General features: G+C 44.6%; 1 protein-coding gene across 1 annotated transcript in view; it reads left to right on the top strand.

The window, feature by feature from the left end:
* The window catches only part of LOC126346362 (uncharacterized), a 142,245-nt gene that overhangs the window by 66,654 nt on the left and 56,804 nt on the right, over window positions 1-18,787 (top strand). The window contains exon 4 of the mRNA XM_050002183.1: window positions 713-1,865. Within this exon, the coding sequence (XP_049858140.1) occupies window positions 713-1,865 (1,153 nt within the window). The remainder of the gene's footprint in view (window positions 1-712; window positions 1,866-18,787) is intronic.

Raw genomic sequence — 18,787 nt, 5'->3', positions numbered from 1 at the left:
AATCACTAGGGGTAAGATAGGTACTGCCTACAGCAAAATTAAAGAGACCTTTGGAGAAAAGAGAGCCACTTGTCTGAATATCAAGAGCTCAGATGGAAACCCAAAAGCATAGTAAAGTAAGCAGAAAGGTGGAAGGAATATATAAAGAGTCTATACAAGGGTGATGTACTTGAGGACAATATTATGGAGATGGAAGAGGATGTAGATGAAAATGAAGTGAGAGATATGATACTGCGTGAAGAGTTTGACAGAGTACTGAAAGACCTAAGTCGAAACACGGCCCCGGAAGTAGACAAAATTCCATTAGAACTACTGATAGTCGCGGGAGAGCTAGACCTCTCAAAACTCTTGCATCTGGTGAGCAAGATGTATGAGACAGGCTGTATGAGACAGGCGAAATATCCCCAGACGGCAAGAAGAATATAATAGTTCCAATCCCAAAGGAAGCAGGTGTTGAGAAATGTGAAAATTACCGAACTATCAGTTTAATAAGTCACGGCTGCAAATTACTAACACAAATTCTATACAGACGAATGGAAAAGCTGGCAGAAGCCGAACTTGGGAAAGATCAGTTTGGATTCCATTTCAAACTGCGAATTACTCTGTGCAAATACTTTGACAGCATTGTACGAGTATATTGTAATCTTTTTCCAGCCTGTTGTGAAGCTAACTTATCAGTGCAATTAAAATGACATTTCTATTCAAATTACAGGCTGTTCGGTGGACGTAAAGAACTCCAAGATGCCCTACCCTCAGCCGCTGCTGCTCAAGCCCGGAGGCAGCAAAGACGTGCATGGCTTCGTGACGCCGGACTCCTCGGGGAAGATCTTGCTCAGAAAGAACCAGCAGATCATCGTCGCATGTCCCGACAGCGTCATCGAGAACAGGAAACAGCGGCTGGCGACAGCGACCTGCTTCTCCGGCACCACCTTCACCATCGGCGGTACGGCCTTCAACTTCAGTGATTTAGGATGCGTGTCCCAGCCGATGCCATCGGAGAGGAATCCGGAAAGATCGTGCGGCAGCAGAAGTCAGTATCAGGAGATCCAGCTGGGCTTTCAGGTCGGCCCCGACTTCTACACGCTCATCGACGCCTGCTTCGACACTCGCTCCTACAGGACGGTGTACGACCACTTCACGATGGTCCGCGAAATAGGGGGCAGCCAGGCCGGTTTCCCCAGGCCAAAAAAGTGGTTGAACGGCAGGTTCTTCGGCACTATTGACATGGACAAACAGTACGAAAGAGCGACGCAGATGGTGACGGTCGGCAAACTGCTGGGGGACCCTAAGCTGGGGTCCGAGTACATTTCTCGAAACACCGACTACTTCCTTTCCAAAGGACACCTCGCTGCTAAATCTGATTTTTCTCTCGGCGCGCAGGAGTACGCCACGTTTTTGTATGTGAACGCTGCGCCGCAGTGGCAGACGTTCAACGGTGGCAACTGGAACACCATGGAGGGAGATGTACGTTCCTATGCTGCAACAAACAGCGTCAACCTGGAAATATACACGGGTACGCACGGCATCACAACGCTGCCCAACGTGAACAAAGTCGAGACTTATTTATATCTTTATACTAAAGGCAGAAACTACATCCCAGTACCGAAGCTCTTCTGGAAGATTGTGTACAGAGAGGACACTAAGAGAGCTGTTGTGTTCCTGGGTGTAAACAATCCGTACATTGAGAGGCCTGGCTCTGACTACTACATCTGCAGAGACGTATGCTCCAGGATCAGCTGGATAAGCTGGACGGCCAATGACCGGAGGGACAAAAAGAAGGGTTACTCCTACTGTTGCCAGTATGCGGACTTCAAGAACGCTGTGGCCGACGCACCCAGCCTCAACGTTACCTCTCTCCTTACTTAACAGTCTCAACCGAAAAGCAGATCGAATTACCTGCAGTAATCCCAAGGAAGCCACAGCAAACGAAAACCGTATTCGGAACTTTTACGGGATCGAGCAAGGAATGTAAATACTTTTGTAGTTCTTTATTTTCTTTAGTTCATAGTCTTTCAACTTTTTTGATATTCATATTTCATTTGCAGCGTCTTTGTGCCTTCTTTGCGCATATAAGTCTAAAGTTAAGAGATGATGGTGGCGTTTGGTTTACACATTCCGAGTCTCTCTCTGGAAGTTACAATAAATCTATCCAGTACAAGCAATTTCATTCCATTTCTGAAATATTTATTTTACAGTAAGTACGACTAATAGGTGACAACATGGGCACATTAGAAATTATGCATCCATCATAGATGGAACATACTTAATTTCACACTTTCATACTTTATGTCATAGGCGTATAATTACAGGACAAGGTTAGAGTGGAAAAACATGATGAATGTAAATAACAACAAAATCCAATGTAACATATTTCCTAGCTTAAATACACTCCTGGAAATTGAAATAAGAACACCGTGAATTCATTGTCCCAGGAAGGGGAAACTTTATTGACACATTCCTGGGGTCAGATACATCACATGATCACACTGACAGAACCACAGGCACATAGACACAGGCAACAGAGCATGCACAATGTCGGCACTAGTACAGTGTATATCCACCTTTCGCAGCAATGCAGGCTGCTATTCTCCCATGGAGACGATCGTAGAGATGCTGGATGTAGTCCTGCGGAACGGCTTGCCATGCCATTTCCACCTGGCGCCTCAGTTGGACCAGCGTTCGTGCTGGACGTGCAGACCGCGTGAGACGACGCTTCATCCAGTCCCAAACATGCTCAATGGGGGACAGATCCGGAGATCTTGCTAGCAAGGGTAGTTGACTTACACCTTCTAGAGCACGTTCGGTGGCACGGGATACATGCGGACGTGCATTGTCCTGTTGGAACAGCAAGTTCCCTTGCCGGTCTAGGAATGGTAGAACGATGGATTCAATGACGGTTTGGATGTACCGTGCACTATTCAGTGCCCCCTCGACGATCACCAGAGGTGTACGGCCAGTGTAGGAGATCGCTCCCGACACCATGATGCCGGGTATTGGCTCTGTGTGCGTCGGTCGTATGCAGTCCTGATTGTGGCGCTCACCTGCACGGCGCCAAACACGCATACGATCATCACTGGCACCAAGGCAGAAGCGACTCTCATCGCTGAAGACGACACGTCTCCATTCGTCCCTCCATTCACGCCTGTCGCGACACCACTGGAGGCGGGCTGCACGATGTTGGGGCGTGAGCGGAAGACGGCCTAACGATGTGCGGGACCGTAGCCCAGCTTCATGGAGACGGTTGTGAATGGTCCTCGCCGATACCCCAGGAGCAACAGTGTCCCTAATTTGCTGGGAAGTGGCGGTGCGGTCCCCTACGGCACTGCGTAGGATCCTACGGTCTTGGCGTGCATCCGTGCGTCGCTGCGGTCCGGTCCCAGGTCGACGGGCAGGTGCACCTTCCGCCGACCACTGGCGACAACATTGATGTACTGTGGAGACCTCACGCCCCACGTGTTGAGCAATTCGGCGGTACGTCCACCCGGCCTCCCGCATGCCCACTATACGCCCTCGCTCAAAGTCCGTCAACTTCACATACGGTTCACGTCCACGCTGTCGCGGCATGCTACCAGTGTTAAAGACTGCGATGGAGCTCCGTATGCCACGGCAAACTGGCTGACACTGACGGCGGCGGTGCACAAATGCTACGCAGCTAGCGCCATTCGACGGCCAACACCGCGGTTCCTGGTGTGTCCGCTGTGTCTTGCGTGTGATCATTGCTTGTACAGCCCTCTCGCAGTGTCCGGAGCAAGTATGGTGGGTCTGACACACCAGTGTCAATGTGTTCTTTTTTCCATTTCCAGGAGTGTATAATCTGTATGTATACATTTATGAAAAATAAAAGAAAATCCACTTAGGATGCCACAACTCTGATGAAACATATTTGTGTGTAAAAACAATATTTTGTGCTCAGAACTACAACATGAATGAAAAGATATGGATTTTTTCAGTTTTGAATTTAAATCATTAAGTTAATTAAAGTACTTTCGTTAGACGTCAGTCCTTGGCACTAAGCGTTTCTTCCGCGTACAGAACTAATTGTACAGCGTCTTGGTAAGAGAAAATTCAGTGACATTTGAGACTGAATCATCCATTTACTCCCTCTCTTAGGGAAAGCGGTTGCAAGGAGAAAGATTACGCGAGAATGTGCTATAGATGGAACAAGGAACAAATAGAGCCAGTTTGTGCCTGGAATTATTAAGCCCACACGACTTCTTGAATAGGAGAGTTGGCGCAGTCTTGTGAAATGTTGCTGCGCTTCGTATTTCTGAGATTTTTTTATATCTTACTCTTATGAAGCCAAAACGCATATACATGTTACTAATGAACGTCATCCTGAAAATCAACAGCGGTTACATACTCTGTAGCGTCCTGTGTGCTCAATTTAGTAAGTTGGCAATCCACCAATTCGTTCTACTTACAAAGGCGTTAGAATCCTCAGTAATTCACTAATACTTTTTTCCATATGCCTAGGTCTATGATACCAAGCATCGACTTAGCGTAGTAAGTATTGCGCGTTTTTTGTGTTTTAAAGTTGCTGTTTTGCCTTAGAATGAGGCCGAAAAGGGATAATTACTTCCTGTGCTGATTTTGAGATGATTTTTCTGTGTACTTTCCCTTTTAATGCTACCTAATTTGTTTTCGTTTCTGTCCCTCTGGTTTGGTCACCCTCCCTCAGATGCACATTTTCTTTGCTTCTAAACGTTTGACATCATCTGTTAAGAGTTTATAGCTTTGACAGTCAAACAGTAACCAAGTCTAGATTTATATTTCTAAAAATTCTCTCCGTAGGTGGATATTCTTTAAGGACCTATGGTGCTCAAGTTTAGCTGAACACTGCCGATGACCAGTGTCGCTTTCACTTATATAAGGGGACGTTTACTGCGCTTGTTCTCAAGAAGTAGGATTATTAGATGAAATTTTTTCGGCTACTATTAGAGGGTCATCGCCAATAGACAGATAACAAAACAGCCAGCTCAAGAGAGGAGACATGTTTATCAAAATACCACATACATGAACTCCTCATATTTGTTTGTATTTCTCACATACCGTTGCCGCGTATCTACTTCCTTTCTGGTGGGAAACAACGAAGCTGGAAGCCCATTGATGTCATCTATATTAACAATTGATTTCTAAATACTCGTAAAATTTAAGGTTGCAAAGGGGTATAGACATGAGTTTTGTAAATTTGTCATATATACCGACTGAGAACTAATAATTGTAATTAACTAACGCAAAAAGTATAAATTATGAATTATGAATTCGTATGAATTTCTATACAACATTTTGAATAACAAACAGTTTGCATTGCGCCACCAACACCTTCTTGTTTGCTCCGCCATGTGTATGAGAGGTATGTTTATTATACCGCTGCACAATAAACAGGAGCGTCATGTATTCCATAAGGTCTTATATGGCATTAATTCGAAATCAGTTTCACCTCAGGGTAGAAGATAACGTTTGTTTCCCGTTCCTACATCTGTTGATCTGTAGAACGTCTGACAGTACTCTAGGAAGCAAAAATGTATAGAAAACCGACAACCGCAAACTGGTAATTAGATGCCACTTCGCACCACCTTCCAGCTCCAGAAGCAAGCAGTGCTCAACACTCTGCCTCCGCGTGCCATTCATACCAATGACAGTAACAGCTTGGAATCGTAGGTGAATTTTTTTAAGGAAATGCTGAAGGGCGAAGGATGTGATGGTTTGCCTATAGATACCGTTTTCAAACGATGTAGTATTAAAGAGAAGGACTAGAAACCATCATTTCACTTAGCCAAGTCACCGTTTGTTTCTAGCCTTACAGGCTGAATAAGTAGTAAATTTCGATAAAATGGTAAGAACACAGCATCTTTCAGTCAGAACAAAATAAAACTTTTTCCGACGCTCCTGATCACATCGGCATTGTGTGAGTCTACGAAATGGCGTGAGACTGTAGCAAAGCGGATATCGGCAACCTATTCAAGGTAATGGTTGGGAAAATTTCAACTAATAACACTGGTCGTTGAGGTAACCCGGGACACCAGTACATCCTGATGATGATCCCAACAGACGGGTAGAAATGTCGACTGCATAAAGAAAAACTGAAGACAAACATGAGGTGGCCAAAGAAGGTTTGGCCTCTAGCGACAAAGGCCAGCAGTCTTCCATAAACTTCTTCCAATTCTCGTTGTTAGAAACTCCATTAAAAGCTGTCAGCAAATGCTCCTACAGCCGAAGCAGTTCCTCCTATTTTTACGGAGCAGCTGCTGCCATTAATATCGATTTAACTTGGGTAGAAGTAGTTGATGGTGTGCTTTACTTTGTTTCTTTCAATAGTAACATGTGTTGCTACTTCTTGTTTTTCTTTCGTAAGTACAGTGGTATTAGTGTTCTGAACATTAATAAGTAATGGCTACTCCTCCGAGATATTTGACATGTTATTAAATGTTTTCCGCATGTTGTTTTCGGTGTTAGCAATGCCAAATGTCAAACACAAAATTGATGCACTGTAAGTTGGTTATATTGACCCTTCTTTGTGATTCAGGGTTTTGTATTGCACTTAAAATATATAAGGCTGATTAAGTATGGCGGTCAGGAACATCCTTGACGTTTCCCTCTCCTGATATTTGCTTTGCTTATGCTTCCAGAAGATTCCGTAGTTTTTGCTTGGTGCATGAATAAGTTTAATAGCACTCTCCTTTCTTTCGAATCACTGCGAATAACCTCAGTGCTTTAGAAGGTTTTTTCCACTGAATGTTACCATATGTTTTATTTAGATCAACACTTCCATTCTATTCTATTTCACATTCTACTTCATCTCTTACATAGTCGTGATTTACGGTTTTCAACGTCGACTGCAAGCTGAAGCCTTCTACGTACACTATTTTTTGTTTGTACACCAAAAGGCTGCAAATGTCGTAGAGTGTTAACAGTTTGTATACCTTGGCATTGCATATTCATAGCAAGTCTATATTTGCTTTGCACTGTTCCACTGGCAGCAATACCAGCCAATATCTTCAGCCAAAGGAAATATTCTAATCAAAAATACATCAACCATTTACACTGATTTAGAAGTATAGCTCCAAAGACGTAATACTGACGGGTGCATGTAGTGTGCAGTGTTTTGTTGCAGGTGATGTTGAGAGAAGATGAGACCTGATGCCGCGACATTATACCCTGTTTTCGAACAGCACTAAAGAGTTACCGAACTTACCATTCCATTCAACGATTGGATCATCATTTTTATTTTGGCAATCTTCAATCTTCTGAAAGGTTGATGAGATCCGCCATGAATTTCTCTCTTTATTTCAGAATAGCACTTGTACCCTGCGTCCACAACTATTTGTTGGGTATATTCCAGTTTTCTTAACACTTGGAATATTAGCTTGTTCCCTAACAGTCACCAGTATTTTCCATGTATTGGTCTTTTTGTGCTGAAAACCTCGTCGTCCTTATTATATACCCATCTTATGTTGTATCCATAGAATATTTCATGCGAACTCACACTTGGCCATATTGTTTGGATTTTGGCTTTGGACACTGGAATAAAGCTCGATAGTCAGGAACATTACACAACACATTTTTTCTTCATTTTCCGGACAAATATTCCTTATCAGTAAGATATTAACCGTTCATTTCCAAAGCGAGGGTCACCACACGTAGCGTAAAAAAAGCATAATAACTATATTTTGAGTATTCTGTATCAGCATTGCTTTGTTCCACACTTCTGTTCCGACAGTCTTGGCTATAATTAACACTTGAACTAAATATCGTGCTTCGTGAACGTTACTTCAATTTCATTACGTCGATCAGTGTTTAGAATGTGCACTATAACGATAAAAACTTGTGGGCAGTTCAAGGAATATCTCTTATGAATTCCCAAATTCAGCACCGTAAAGTATTTCCAGTATTTATTTAATTTGTGGAGAGTAAAATTGTTTAGTGAAATCGCCGCAGAAACCACTTCATTGAGCCGCGCGGAGAGGCCGCGTGGTTTAGGGCGTCATGTCACGAACTGCGTGGCCCTCCCGCCGGAGATTAGATTCCTCCCTCGGGCATAGGTGTGTGTGTTGTTCCTAGCATAAGTTAGTTTAAGTCGTTTGTAAGCCTAGGGACCGATGACATAAGCAGGTTGGTCCCTTAGGAATTCACGCAGATTTGAACATTTGAACCTTTTTTTAAAAAATCTCTGAAATTTTCTTCACAATACTATGCAACGTTTCCGAACGACATACGGTAAGTGTAAGACGTAATTTACAAGACAAACATTTTAATATTGGTTTTTGTGCGTACGCTCCTCTATGATATGTTTGGAGGGTTTTCAGCTGGATCCCAAAACCAATTTTACTCAATATTTCGCCTCTTCAAATCATCAACATCTTCAGATGCGAAGCTCAATTGCTGAGACCTCTGAAACATCACCCTTATATGGATCACAGGACATCCACAGCTCGTACACCTGAAGCCGCCCATGGTGGCCTTGGTACGTAGTAAAACGGGGTCCCACGTCTTGCCTCACAATGCTAGTGGCGCAGTCGGAGCGGCCTGAGAGACAGTCGTCTCGAATGCGGTATGTCGCTTTTCCAGGTTTCACCAGCGGAGGCGCTGCTTGTGTATTCGACTACGGGCAACCAAAATGAGTACGCTACAAATGGCGTTCAGCTGGGTCAACAGTCCAAACGCTACAAATGAGTTTGTTACCACAACTTTGGCTTTCCACTCGCAAACAAATTATCATGTCTCAACCTAACCTTGACCTCGGACTATGCTACGAACCAGTCTGTCACCACAACCGAATCGATCGATTTTAGCCAAACGCCAGTCATCCCGTACTTACTTTAGCTACTCATGAACCTGCTAAGGGGCAACGCCTACGGCTTCTGGACCACTCGTCATGGTTATTGTGCGGCCTACATGGGGCGACCAGTCTGTCTTCTCAGAGGTTCAGCTGCGAGGTGCAGGGGCTAGCAGTGTATTTTCTTCTAGAATCTTCATATGGAAATGATGCTCTAAGTCCCCCCCCCCCCTTTTTCTAACTCCGACTTTTGCTGTTGCACATGGATTAAGAAGAAACGCGAGCTGACTTAGAGCATCATTTCCATATGAAGATTCTAGAAGAAAATACACTGCTAGCCCCTGCAAGTGGAGTAGAAAACAGTTTGGCACCTGCCATAATTTAATGTGATAGAAATTAATTTGATAAACGAAAGTTTCATTACCGTAGTGGGAAATGAAAGGGTTGCTTTACCGATCGGCAGAATAAAAGTTCTGTCGAAAATAACAATTTGATTTATTATGACTAAACTCAAAGTAATAAACAAAACACATGAAACATTAACAATACGTCAAATTGGATACTCAGATAAATGCTGTGAAGGTGAAGTTGTCTATAAACTAGATTGTGACATTTATGACCAAGTGGTATGTGGAGCCAATTCCTTGCAACTCAAATCTTAAGAGAAACACCCAGCCAACCCAACATTCATTGCTGCTACAGTAGTGAGAACTCAGACAATGAACACCCAAGACAGAACCATGTTAGAAAAGACGGGAACAGGCGCGCTCTGCTGAGCTCTGATTGTCACAAAGCAATTTCCCTGACTTGCCAGTGCTCCAGACATACATTACCAAGCTAGACTTCCTAGCAACACAAATACGCCTCTGAGGGAGACGAAGAAGGCTCGCTACGCAATCACTGACGGTACAGTGATTGATTTTAACAAGCGAAGTCACACAGTAACTCCGATACAGTCGACTTTAGCCAAAAATGCTCAAGATGGACAACATAGGCCGTTTGTACGCAGAACGCTCAATTGTCAACTGTACTTGGAAAGTTACGTTGAAGTCGAAACTTCACCAGCTTCGTCAAACAGTTACAATTAAATGAAAGTAGACAGCCAATGGAAGGCAGGCTGTCCAGAGCAGCGAGAGCTCAGTCTTGTAACCTACCCCGACCGAAAGGCGAGAGCCGACTCCTTCAAGAGCACACGTACAAGCCGAACACAGAACATTCCCGCCCCCCATGACAGTGGCCGTGGTTAAACCTTCCAATCAGCAACTCGAAAACCGGCGGAAAATTCCACTCTATTGCCGACGCACTACTACTCCACCAATGGAGATACTTGACGCCAATTTCTGCGCCGATTTTGCTACGTCACAGAGCTATCCCCTGAGCAAGCCAATCACAGTTATGATTTTACAGAAAACGCGGGAATTTTCCCGCCAAGACTGCCTGGGAACACAAGTCATGCCCACGCCTCGCTGGTAGCCCACCAGAAAGTGTTTTCACTAAGTTTCTGCGAAGTAACGGAATCTCTAGCCCAGCCGCTTCGTCAGGCCCCTGTGGGCGTTTCGCCCCTACTCTTATGACAATGTCGGCGTCTGGAAAGCATCCACTCGATTCCCTCACACCCGTCGGCTTAACCCTTTCAAGATCAGCAGAACCCGCTTGTCACCGGACCACCCGGGTGACTAGAGACGCTGCGTGGGAAGTCTGCGTGTGAAGGAATAGCAACTTTTCACCGCATGCAATTAGAGAGGAAAATCGAATTACTCAGAGTCAGATAGAAATATGAGAGGGGGCTCATGCCACCTCTATCAGCTTCGCACCTGAAGGTGGCCACCAATTGCAAAGTCGAAGTACTGCTTAAGTTTGATTACAGGATCCGACTGCACATCCGACAAACATACCAAGGAATGATAAGCTTGAGATGACTGCATGAATGAAACTGACATGCGCCTGTTGTTCGGACGACTTTATTGCAATCCCCATAGGCATACAATGTAGTCACATGACATGGTTCCATCCATTGAGACGTAACCGCTTACCCTATGACGTCCGCAGTCCCTATCATCAATGGGTCTTCGTCCATGTCAAAAGGGATACAGTTTCATTCAAACATGGAATATAAGCGTAATTAATACATCTTAAAGCAAAAAATCACTTTCATCTGTTACTAATAGACTTTTGGTAGAGGGCTGTCCTTGGCTGTAGCTTGTACTCGTAATTTACCAAAATAGTTTTTAACAGTATGCTGTCTTCTGTTAGAATTCTTACTTTTAACCGTATATTAGTTGTATCTGTTAGACAGATGAGGAGGATGCTCGCTAATCGCCATATAATAATTTAAGTTACACATGCATATTCACGCTACCGACATATAGAGCAAAGAGTCGGTGAAAGGTTACAGAAACACACAGAATTTTCTTCGAAGACGCTTATCACACACTCTCAATACTCCTTTGGAAATAGTGCGACTAATGAAAGGTTCCTATTAAATTTTAGCAATCACAAAGTCTCAGCGAGTTTCGGAAATGATAGTTAAGTGACTCTGCCTGAGTCGAAGATATACAGCCTAATACTTTAGCACACTTTATTTGAAGAAGTATTGTATCTGTCTGTGCCTACAGACAGGATGTTAACAACTGAGTCGCCAAGTCTTTAATTATGAAATGTACACTATTGGTCATTAAAATTGCTACACCAAGAAGAAATGCAGATGCTAAACGGGTATTCACTGGACAAATATACTATACTAGAACTGACATGTGATTACATTTTCACTCAATTTGGGTGCGTAGATCCTGAGAAATCAGTACCCAGAACAACCACCTCTGGCCGTAATAACGGCCTTGATACGCCTGGGCATTGAGTCAAGCAGAGCTTGGATGGCATGTATAGGTATAGCTGCCCATGCAGCTTCAACACGATACCACAGTTCATCAAGAGTAGTGACCGGCGTATTGTGACGAACCAGTTGCTCGGTCACCATTGACCAGACGTTTTCAATTGGTGAGAGATCTGGAGAATGTGCTGGCCAGGACAGCAGTCGAACATTTTCTGCATCCAGAAAGGCCCGTACAAGACCTGCAACATGCGGTCGTGCGTTATCCTGCTGAAATTTAGGGTTTCGCAGGGATCGAATGAAGGGTAGAGCCATGGGTAGTAACACATCTGAAATGTAACGTCCACTGTTCAAAGTGCCGTCAATGTGAACAAGAAGTGACCGAGACGTGTAACCAATGGCACCACATATCATCACGCCGGGTGATACGCCAGTGTGGCGATAACGAATACACGTGGCCAATATGCGTTCAACACGATGTCATCAAATACGGATGCGACCATCATGATGCTGTAAACAGAACCTGGATTCTTCCGAGAAAATGACGTTTTTCCATTCGAACACCCAGGTTCGTCGTTGAGTACGCCATCGCAAACGCTCCTGTTTGTGATGCAGCGTCAAGGGTAACCACAACGATAGTCTCCGAGCTGATACTCCATGCTGCTGAAAACGTTGTCGGCTGGCCGGCGTGGTCTCGCGGTTCTAGGCGCGCAGTCCGGAACCGTGCGACTGCTACGGTCGCAGGTTCGAATCCTGCCTCGGGCATGGATATGTGTGATGTCCTTAGTTAGGTTTAAATAGTTCTAAGTTCTAGGGGACTGGTGACCACAGCAGTTGAGTCCCATAGTGCTCAGAGCCATTTGAACCACTTTTGAAAACGTTGTGGAAATGTTCTTGCAGATGGTGGTTGTTTTGCAAACGTCCCCATCTGTTGACTCATGGATCGAGACGTGGCTAGATAGCATTAACAAGGCTAGTGGCGACCCGTCAAGACAAATAAAAATTCACCTATAACGAGGAAGCGGTTGACTGAAGCCATACTGTGTGACGTAGAAGAGACACGGTGGGGAGAGTAATATAAAAGCATTTTTGAGAAAGAACTCTCTCCTCTTTCAGTGGGCCACACCTATGTGTGGAAAAATAGCGAAGACGTTGAGACCTTTACGTCTGCGAAGTGAGGGCGATACACTTCACATATTGTGGCAACAGATATAAAGCGGTAGTTCATATTCCTATGCGAATTTTTGCGGGCAGAGCATTGTGCACGTCGCTCCATCCCTTGGCGAGTGGGCAATAGCCATTATTTGGACTAGGGGTCCGCAGCTCGTGATCGTGCGGTAGCATTCTCGCTTTCCACGCCCGAGTTCCCGGGTTCAGTTCCCGGCGGAGTCAGGGATTCTCTCTGCCTCGTGATGACTGCGTGTTGAATGATGTCCTTAGGTTATTTAGGTTTAAGTAGTTCTAAGGTCTAGGGGACTGATAACCATAGCTGTTAAGTCCCATAGTGCTCAGAGCCATTTGATGGTTCAAATGGCTCTGAGCACTATGGGACTTAACTTCTAAGGTCATCAGTCCCCTAGAACTTAGAACTACTTAAACCTAACTAACCTAAGGACATCACACACATCCATGCCCGAGGCAGGATTCGAACCTGCGACCGTAGCGGTCACGCGGTTCCGGACTGTAGCGCCTAGAACCGCTCGGCCACACCGGCCAGCAGAGCCATTTGAACCTTTTTTCTTTTTTGGACTAGGGAAAATGAACGTTCTACGGAACGCAGGAAAGTTGAAACTGAATGACTGAGTCAAGGCCAGAGTAGGAAATTAGCGTTTCAGATCCAGCACGGAAACAATGCCGCTGCAGTTCCTGATTGGTATTGTACCAACGCGCATTAGACGACATTAAATTTTGAGTCGAGAGTTTGCTCACTCCAACCTGCATACACTTTGAATATAGAATTTCAAGAGTGAATACTAACATACCCTCCATTGAGTACATGTGAGTTTGATTAGTTTAAAAGATAAAATTTCATTCTGCACCAACTTAGTCCATCGAACAGCTATGATAATGTAGATGTAAATTTCACTCATGATGATTTAATTGTTTTGCTAGTTACAACATTCTCATATATGGAGATAAAGGTTTAATAATCACATATGCAATGTCTAAATGTTAATTATTTTGTTGAGAGTTTAAAGTAATTGAACTTGTTTGTTATGAATCAAAAATAGTTCAAATGGCTCTGAGCACTATGGGACTTAACATCTGAGGTCATCAGTCCCCTAGAACTTAGAACTATTTAAACCTAACTAACCTAATGACATCAAACACATCCATGCTCGAGGCAGGAGTCGAACCTGTGACCGTAGCGGTCGCGCGGTTCCAGACTGAAGTGCCTAGAACCGCTCGGCCACGGAGGCCGGCTTGTTATGTATCACTAGAACCATGAAAGCCGGCTGTGGGGGGCGTGCGGTTCTAGGCGCTTCAGTCCAGAAACGCGATGCTGCTACGGTCGCACGTCTGAATCCTGCCTCGGGCATGGATGCGTGATGTCCTTAGGTTAATTAGGTTTAAGTAGTTCTAAGTTCTAGGGGACTGATGACCTCAGATGTTCATCTAAGTCCCATAGTGCTCAGAGCCATTTGAACCATTTTGAGCCCGGAAAGCAATGATAAATTAAATGTTTCATTCTACATTTAATTTATCACTGCTTTCAGGGCTCAAAATGGTTCAACAGGAGACAAACTACCTCTGTAACTCTCCATAGCCCAAATCTCTCGAGTAAGGACATTGCGTGACACTTGTTTAGCGATGGAATAAACACGGACAGTTACCACGAAAGACTAACGCTGTCAGCAGTCTGCTATGAACTCGTGCTTTTCTCGAACTGCATAAACCACTAAAATTTTGTGGTACATGTTCTCCTGAGCGTTCCATGACTGTCTGTTCCACCTTTGTGCAGCTACGGTATATTCTACAATCCCTGTGAAGTGCTTCGTGGAGGGTACTTCCCTTTGTATCGGTTGTAAGAGCTTCTTCCCGTTCCATTCACGTGTGGACCGCTTGAATAATGACTGCTTAAACAGCTCTGTGCGCAGTGCCTTTTCTAATCATAGCTTCTCTTCGCCATCGCTATGAAAAGGATGCGTATTGGATCACAGAATCTTCCTAGAGTCCTTCCATGAAATTTTGTAAGCTTTCACGGAATTGCATCAGTCCTCAGGCATCTGTCAGTACTGTTTATTCAGCTTCTCCGTTACTTTCTATTATGGGTTTAACAAGCATGTGACCTTAGGTGCTGTCTTCCTTTGTATATCTTCAATATTCCCTGTAAGCCCTCATTTGCACAGGTTCCACGCACTATAGTTTTAGAATGGATCGCACGAGTGATTTGCAAACAATTTCGTTTCTGTGCTGATTACATTATACCAGTCTTCTGCCAACGAAATGACACCTGCGACCTGATTACATATGACAGAACCTGTGAATATTCTGTTTCACATCCCTGCAAACCGTTCCACGCAGGTGCTTGTATTAATCGTTTGAGTTCTGATGTATCTTATTGTAATTTTATGTGTGCAACTTTTTTCGCACAGTACTTCATTATAAATATCTGCTTCACGTTCGGAAAGTTTGAAGTTACTATTAATAATGTCAGTCAGGTCATTAATACACAAAATTACTGTACGACATACTTTCATGGGTATGCCTAAAGTTAGTTGTATATCAGCCGATGACTGTCCATCAAGGTTAACATGCTGCGTTCTCCCTGCCAAGAAATTTTCAAACCAGTCGAATTCCTCTTGATGCCCAATATTGTCGTACTTTCAGTAATAAGCTTAGGTGTGGTACTGAGTCAAATGCTCACCAGAAATAAAGAAATGCCACACTAAATTGCATGGATCCATGGCTTTCAGGAAATTATGATAGATAAACAAGAGTTGGATTTCACATGGTCGATGTTTCTGGAATCAGTGCTGGTTGGCATGGAGGAGGTCATTCTGTTCGAGATACATTATTACGTTTGAGCTTAGAATATGTTATAAGATTTTACAAGAAATGGGTGTTTGGAATACTGAACAGTATTTTAGTGTATCACTTCTGCTACACTACTTGTAAATGGATGTGACCTGTGCTTTCTTGTAACTAGTGGAGACAGTTCTTTGTTTCCAGAAATTTTATTTCATCCTATCGCAACCAGACTACCCACGTAGCCGCCTCCTGTTTGTAGGTGGACTCCTGACGTATTAAGCGCAACGTGGAAACCCGCCACTCAATGGCGCAAGTCAAGGAATCTGCAGCCTACACGGTCACAGAACCGTCTGAGCCTCTAATTCAGATCCTCCACTCGGATCTGCACCGTAGGACCACAGTCGGTTCTATAGACGATGCTGCAGATGGTGAACTCCTCCTTAATCTCACAAGCAAGACTGGCAGTCTTTGCCACTTCCGCTAGACGCCCAAAACCAGATAGAATCTCCTCCGATTCAAAGTGATACACATCATTGGTACCGACATAAGTCACCACCTGCAGGTGGCTGCACCCTATACTCATCATAGCATCTGGAAGTAGCCTTTCCACTTCCGGAATGACTTCCCCTAGTACGCACGTTATGAAGTGCACGCTGGCTTCCCTCCCCTCCTTGGCAGCCATGTTCCTAAGGAGCTTAAGTTGGAGCTCCCAACTGCCATCAAACCACCCTCTGTGAAAGACCAGACCCTGTGGACTAAGAAGCTTCCTCTGGAACAGAGTGGACGGCTGTTTCTGGCATAGAGCCATTGTCAGCCACAGATAACACACGAAAACTGTTCCTCAAACGAACCGGGGATGCCCTACAATCGGCCCCTCGGAAAGTTTTTCGTCGCCTGATAGATTGTAGAATGATCTCCCTCTCGATCGTGGGTGAGGGGTCAACCTCAGTGTAGGCAGTGTCTGGAACAGCAGAAGCAGTGGGACATGTAGGACGTGCCCGAAGTCCCTCGCATCCCCGTGTCCAACCCCCCAGAAAGATGCCCCTGGGCAGTATCTTCAAGCTTTGTGACGGAAACTAACACAGCCTGGAACTGTGAGCAAAGGGGCGCCAACTCATATCGCAACTGTTCACAGCAATCACATTTCCTATCCGTTACTACAGTCACTCCTGTTTGAAGCTCATAAAAATATGTAACAAACGAACGGTGTACTCAGCTTATTAGCAGCAAGAACTCGAAGTGCTCCTTCACTGGTGGTCCAACCGACACTGAGCTACATTAACCCAAACAAACAAAAGCCTGTGTGATATGAGGGTCAATAACAACGGTGGTATGTAAGCTATGCTGTTTCTAAAATAAAAGGTTGTGCCTAATAAGGATTGGAACATACAAGAAATTACAAAAATAACCGCTCCTGTTGAAGGCTCTTAAAAATATATAACAAACGAACGGTGTAGTCACCTTATTAGTAGCAGGAACATAAAACGCTCTGCCTCTGACGGTCTATCCGACAATGAGCAACACTAACCAGAACTAACAAACGCCTATACGGCATGAGGGTCAATAACAATGGCGGTATTGTTCAACCACCACCTCTTCGCTGGAATTGGCGGGAAAATGAGTCAGCCTGTGCTGGGCTGCTGGGTAGGATAGATGGAAATCTTCTGCATGCAGTGTTTATTTAAACAATTTGAAGTGTCGTAAGCAGTAGCTCTATTCAGTGTGTTCACCATAAGGTCCAGAGTCCAACTGACATAATACACAGTACAGCAACCAGAGGGTGCTCTCATCCAATCGTAGTCTGGGGAAAAATGGTGAAAAGAGAACCCTGTGTCCAGCTGCTGGAGAGAGGAAGGAGTGTACTTTTATTTATTTTTTCAGTGGGATGCTGGAACTATTTGCTAAGGGATGGATTTCACATAGTATATTTATTACACTGAAACAGAACATTCGCCCTGCCGTGTTCGGGGTGGCAGTAAATTGCCTACAAACCTGCAAACGACTCGTAAATCACCTATTTAAAATTATAATCAGAAAGCACCCTCTAAATATCAAGTTACAATTTATTCAGAAGCAGAAAGAACGAATTTTTGACAGTATGAGCTTTTGGGCTGAGAACCTTGCCGCTTCCATTTGACACGCCCGTAATCACGACCGCTCACAACGACCTCTGAAAGACTACACTGCTGCAAATCTGTAACAGGGTTACTTTAAACTAAAATTTTTAAGAACTCACACAAGCACATAAACTATGCACCCCGTAGAAGGGATGGAAATGGTACAAAACACTAACATCAAAAGATTAACTTGCCACCGAACGTGCAACTTGATTTTTTTTTAAATCTTACGGTGGAAGGGTGGCAACTTAATATACTAAAATGACCGTTTAAATAAAAACCCTTGAAATGCAGTCTTACATAAAATATACAAGGTTGGCCAAACATGCTCTGCATTACATATATACCGCCGCTCAAGATGAAAGGCAAGATAAAAACATATTTCAGGAATTCGGCGGTTACACTTCAAGCAATAAATTCGTTAACACTGAATCCGACAAACATGACAGAAGCAGCTTTTAATGTACGGCAGACAGACAGACAGACACTAACTGTCTAAAAAATGCGGAAGAGAGACAGGCGAGCAAGTTGGGAACAAGAGACGGACCAAGAAAACAAGTAGAAAGTAAATGAAACAACATATCACGAATTACTTCTAATAAACTGCGATATCTGGCGAAAACCTGGCGCAGCACCCCAAAACGCTCTCCCGAATCGTCCGCTGCCACTCGCTTCAACGGACGCAGGAAGGCGCGCCGATCTCCCGTCTCACGGCGTCGCAGCACGTACCGGCCAGACCGATGTCGTGGGTTGACTCCTTTTGCTCTCGTGTCGGCCACGAAGCTACTACCCCTCGATATACGGCGTGGCCCACAGGTACTGACGTGGTGACCTCACATGCGCCGACGCTCAAGGCGGACAAGTCATCTTGTGTCCCATTTCGCGACCGCCAACCGACCGATCCAACCGCCAATGCCCATTGCCTGAACAAACTCGAGCAGACTGGCGGCCTAACACATACTAGCACTCCGGACGACAGACAGACACTGACTGCCCCACACTGACCCGGGTGACCAACTGACCAGACTCGCCTGGCGAGCTCATAGCGCCCCTTAAATGCACGTTAACAGGCAACCTTTCCCCTTTTCCACC

This window comes from Schistocerca gregaria, chromosome 1 (genome assembly GCF_023897955.1).
Source record: "Schistocerca gregaria isolate iqSchGreg1 chromosome 1, iqSchGreg1.2, whole genome shotgun sequence".
Lineage (NCBI taxonomy): Eukaryota > Metazoa > Arthropoda > Insecta > Orthoptera > Acrididae > Schistocerca > Schistocerca gregaria.
Note: the sequence above shows the minus strand (reverse complement) of the source record. Positions and strands in the feature narration are given on the sequence as shown.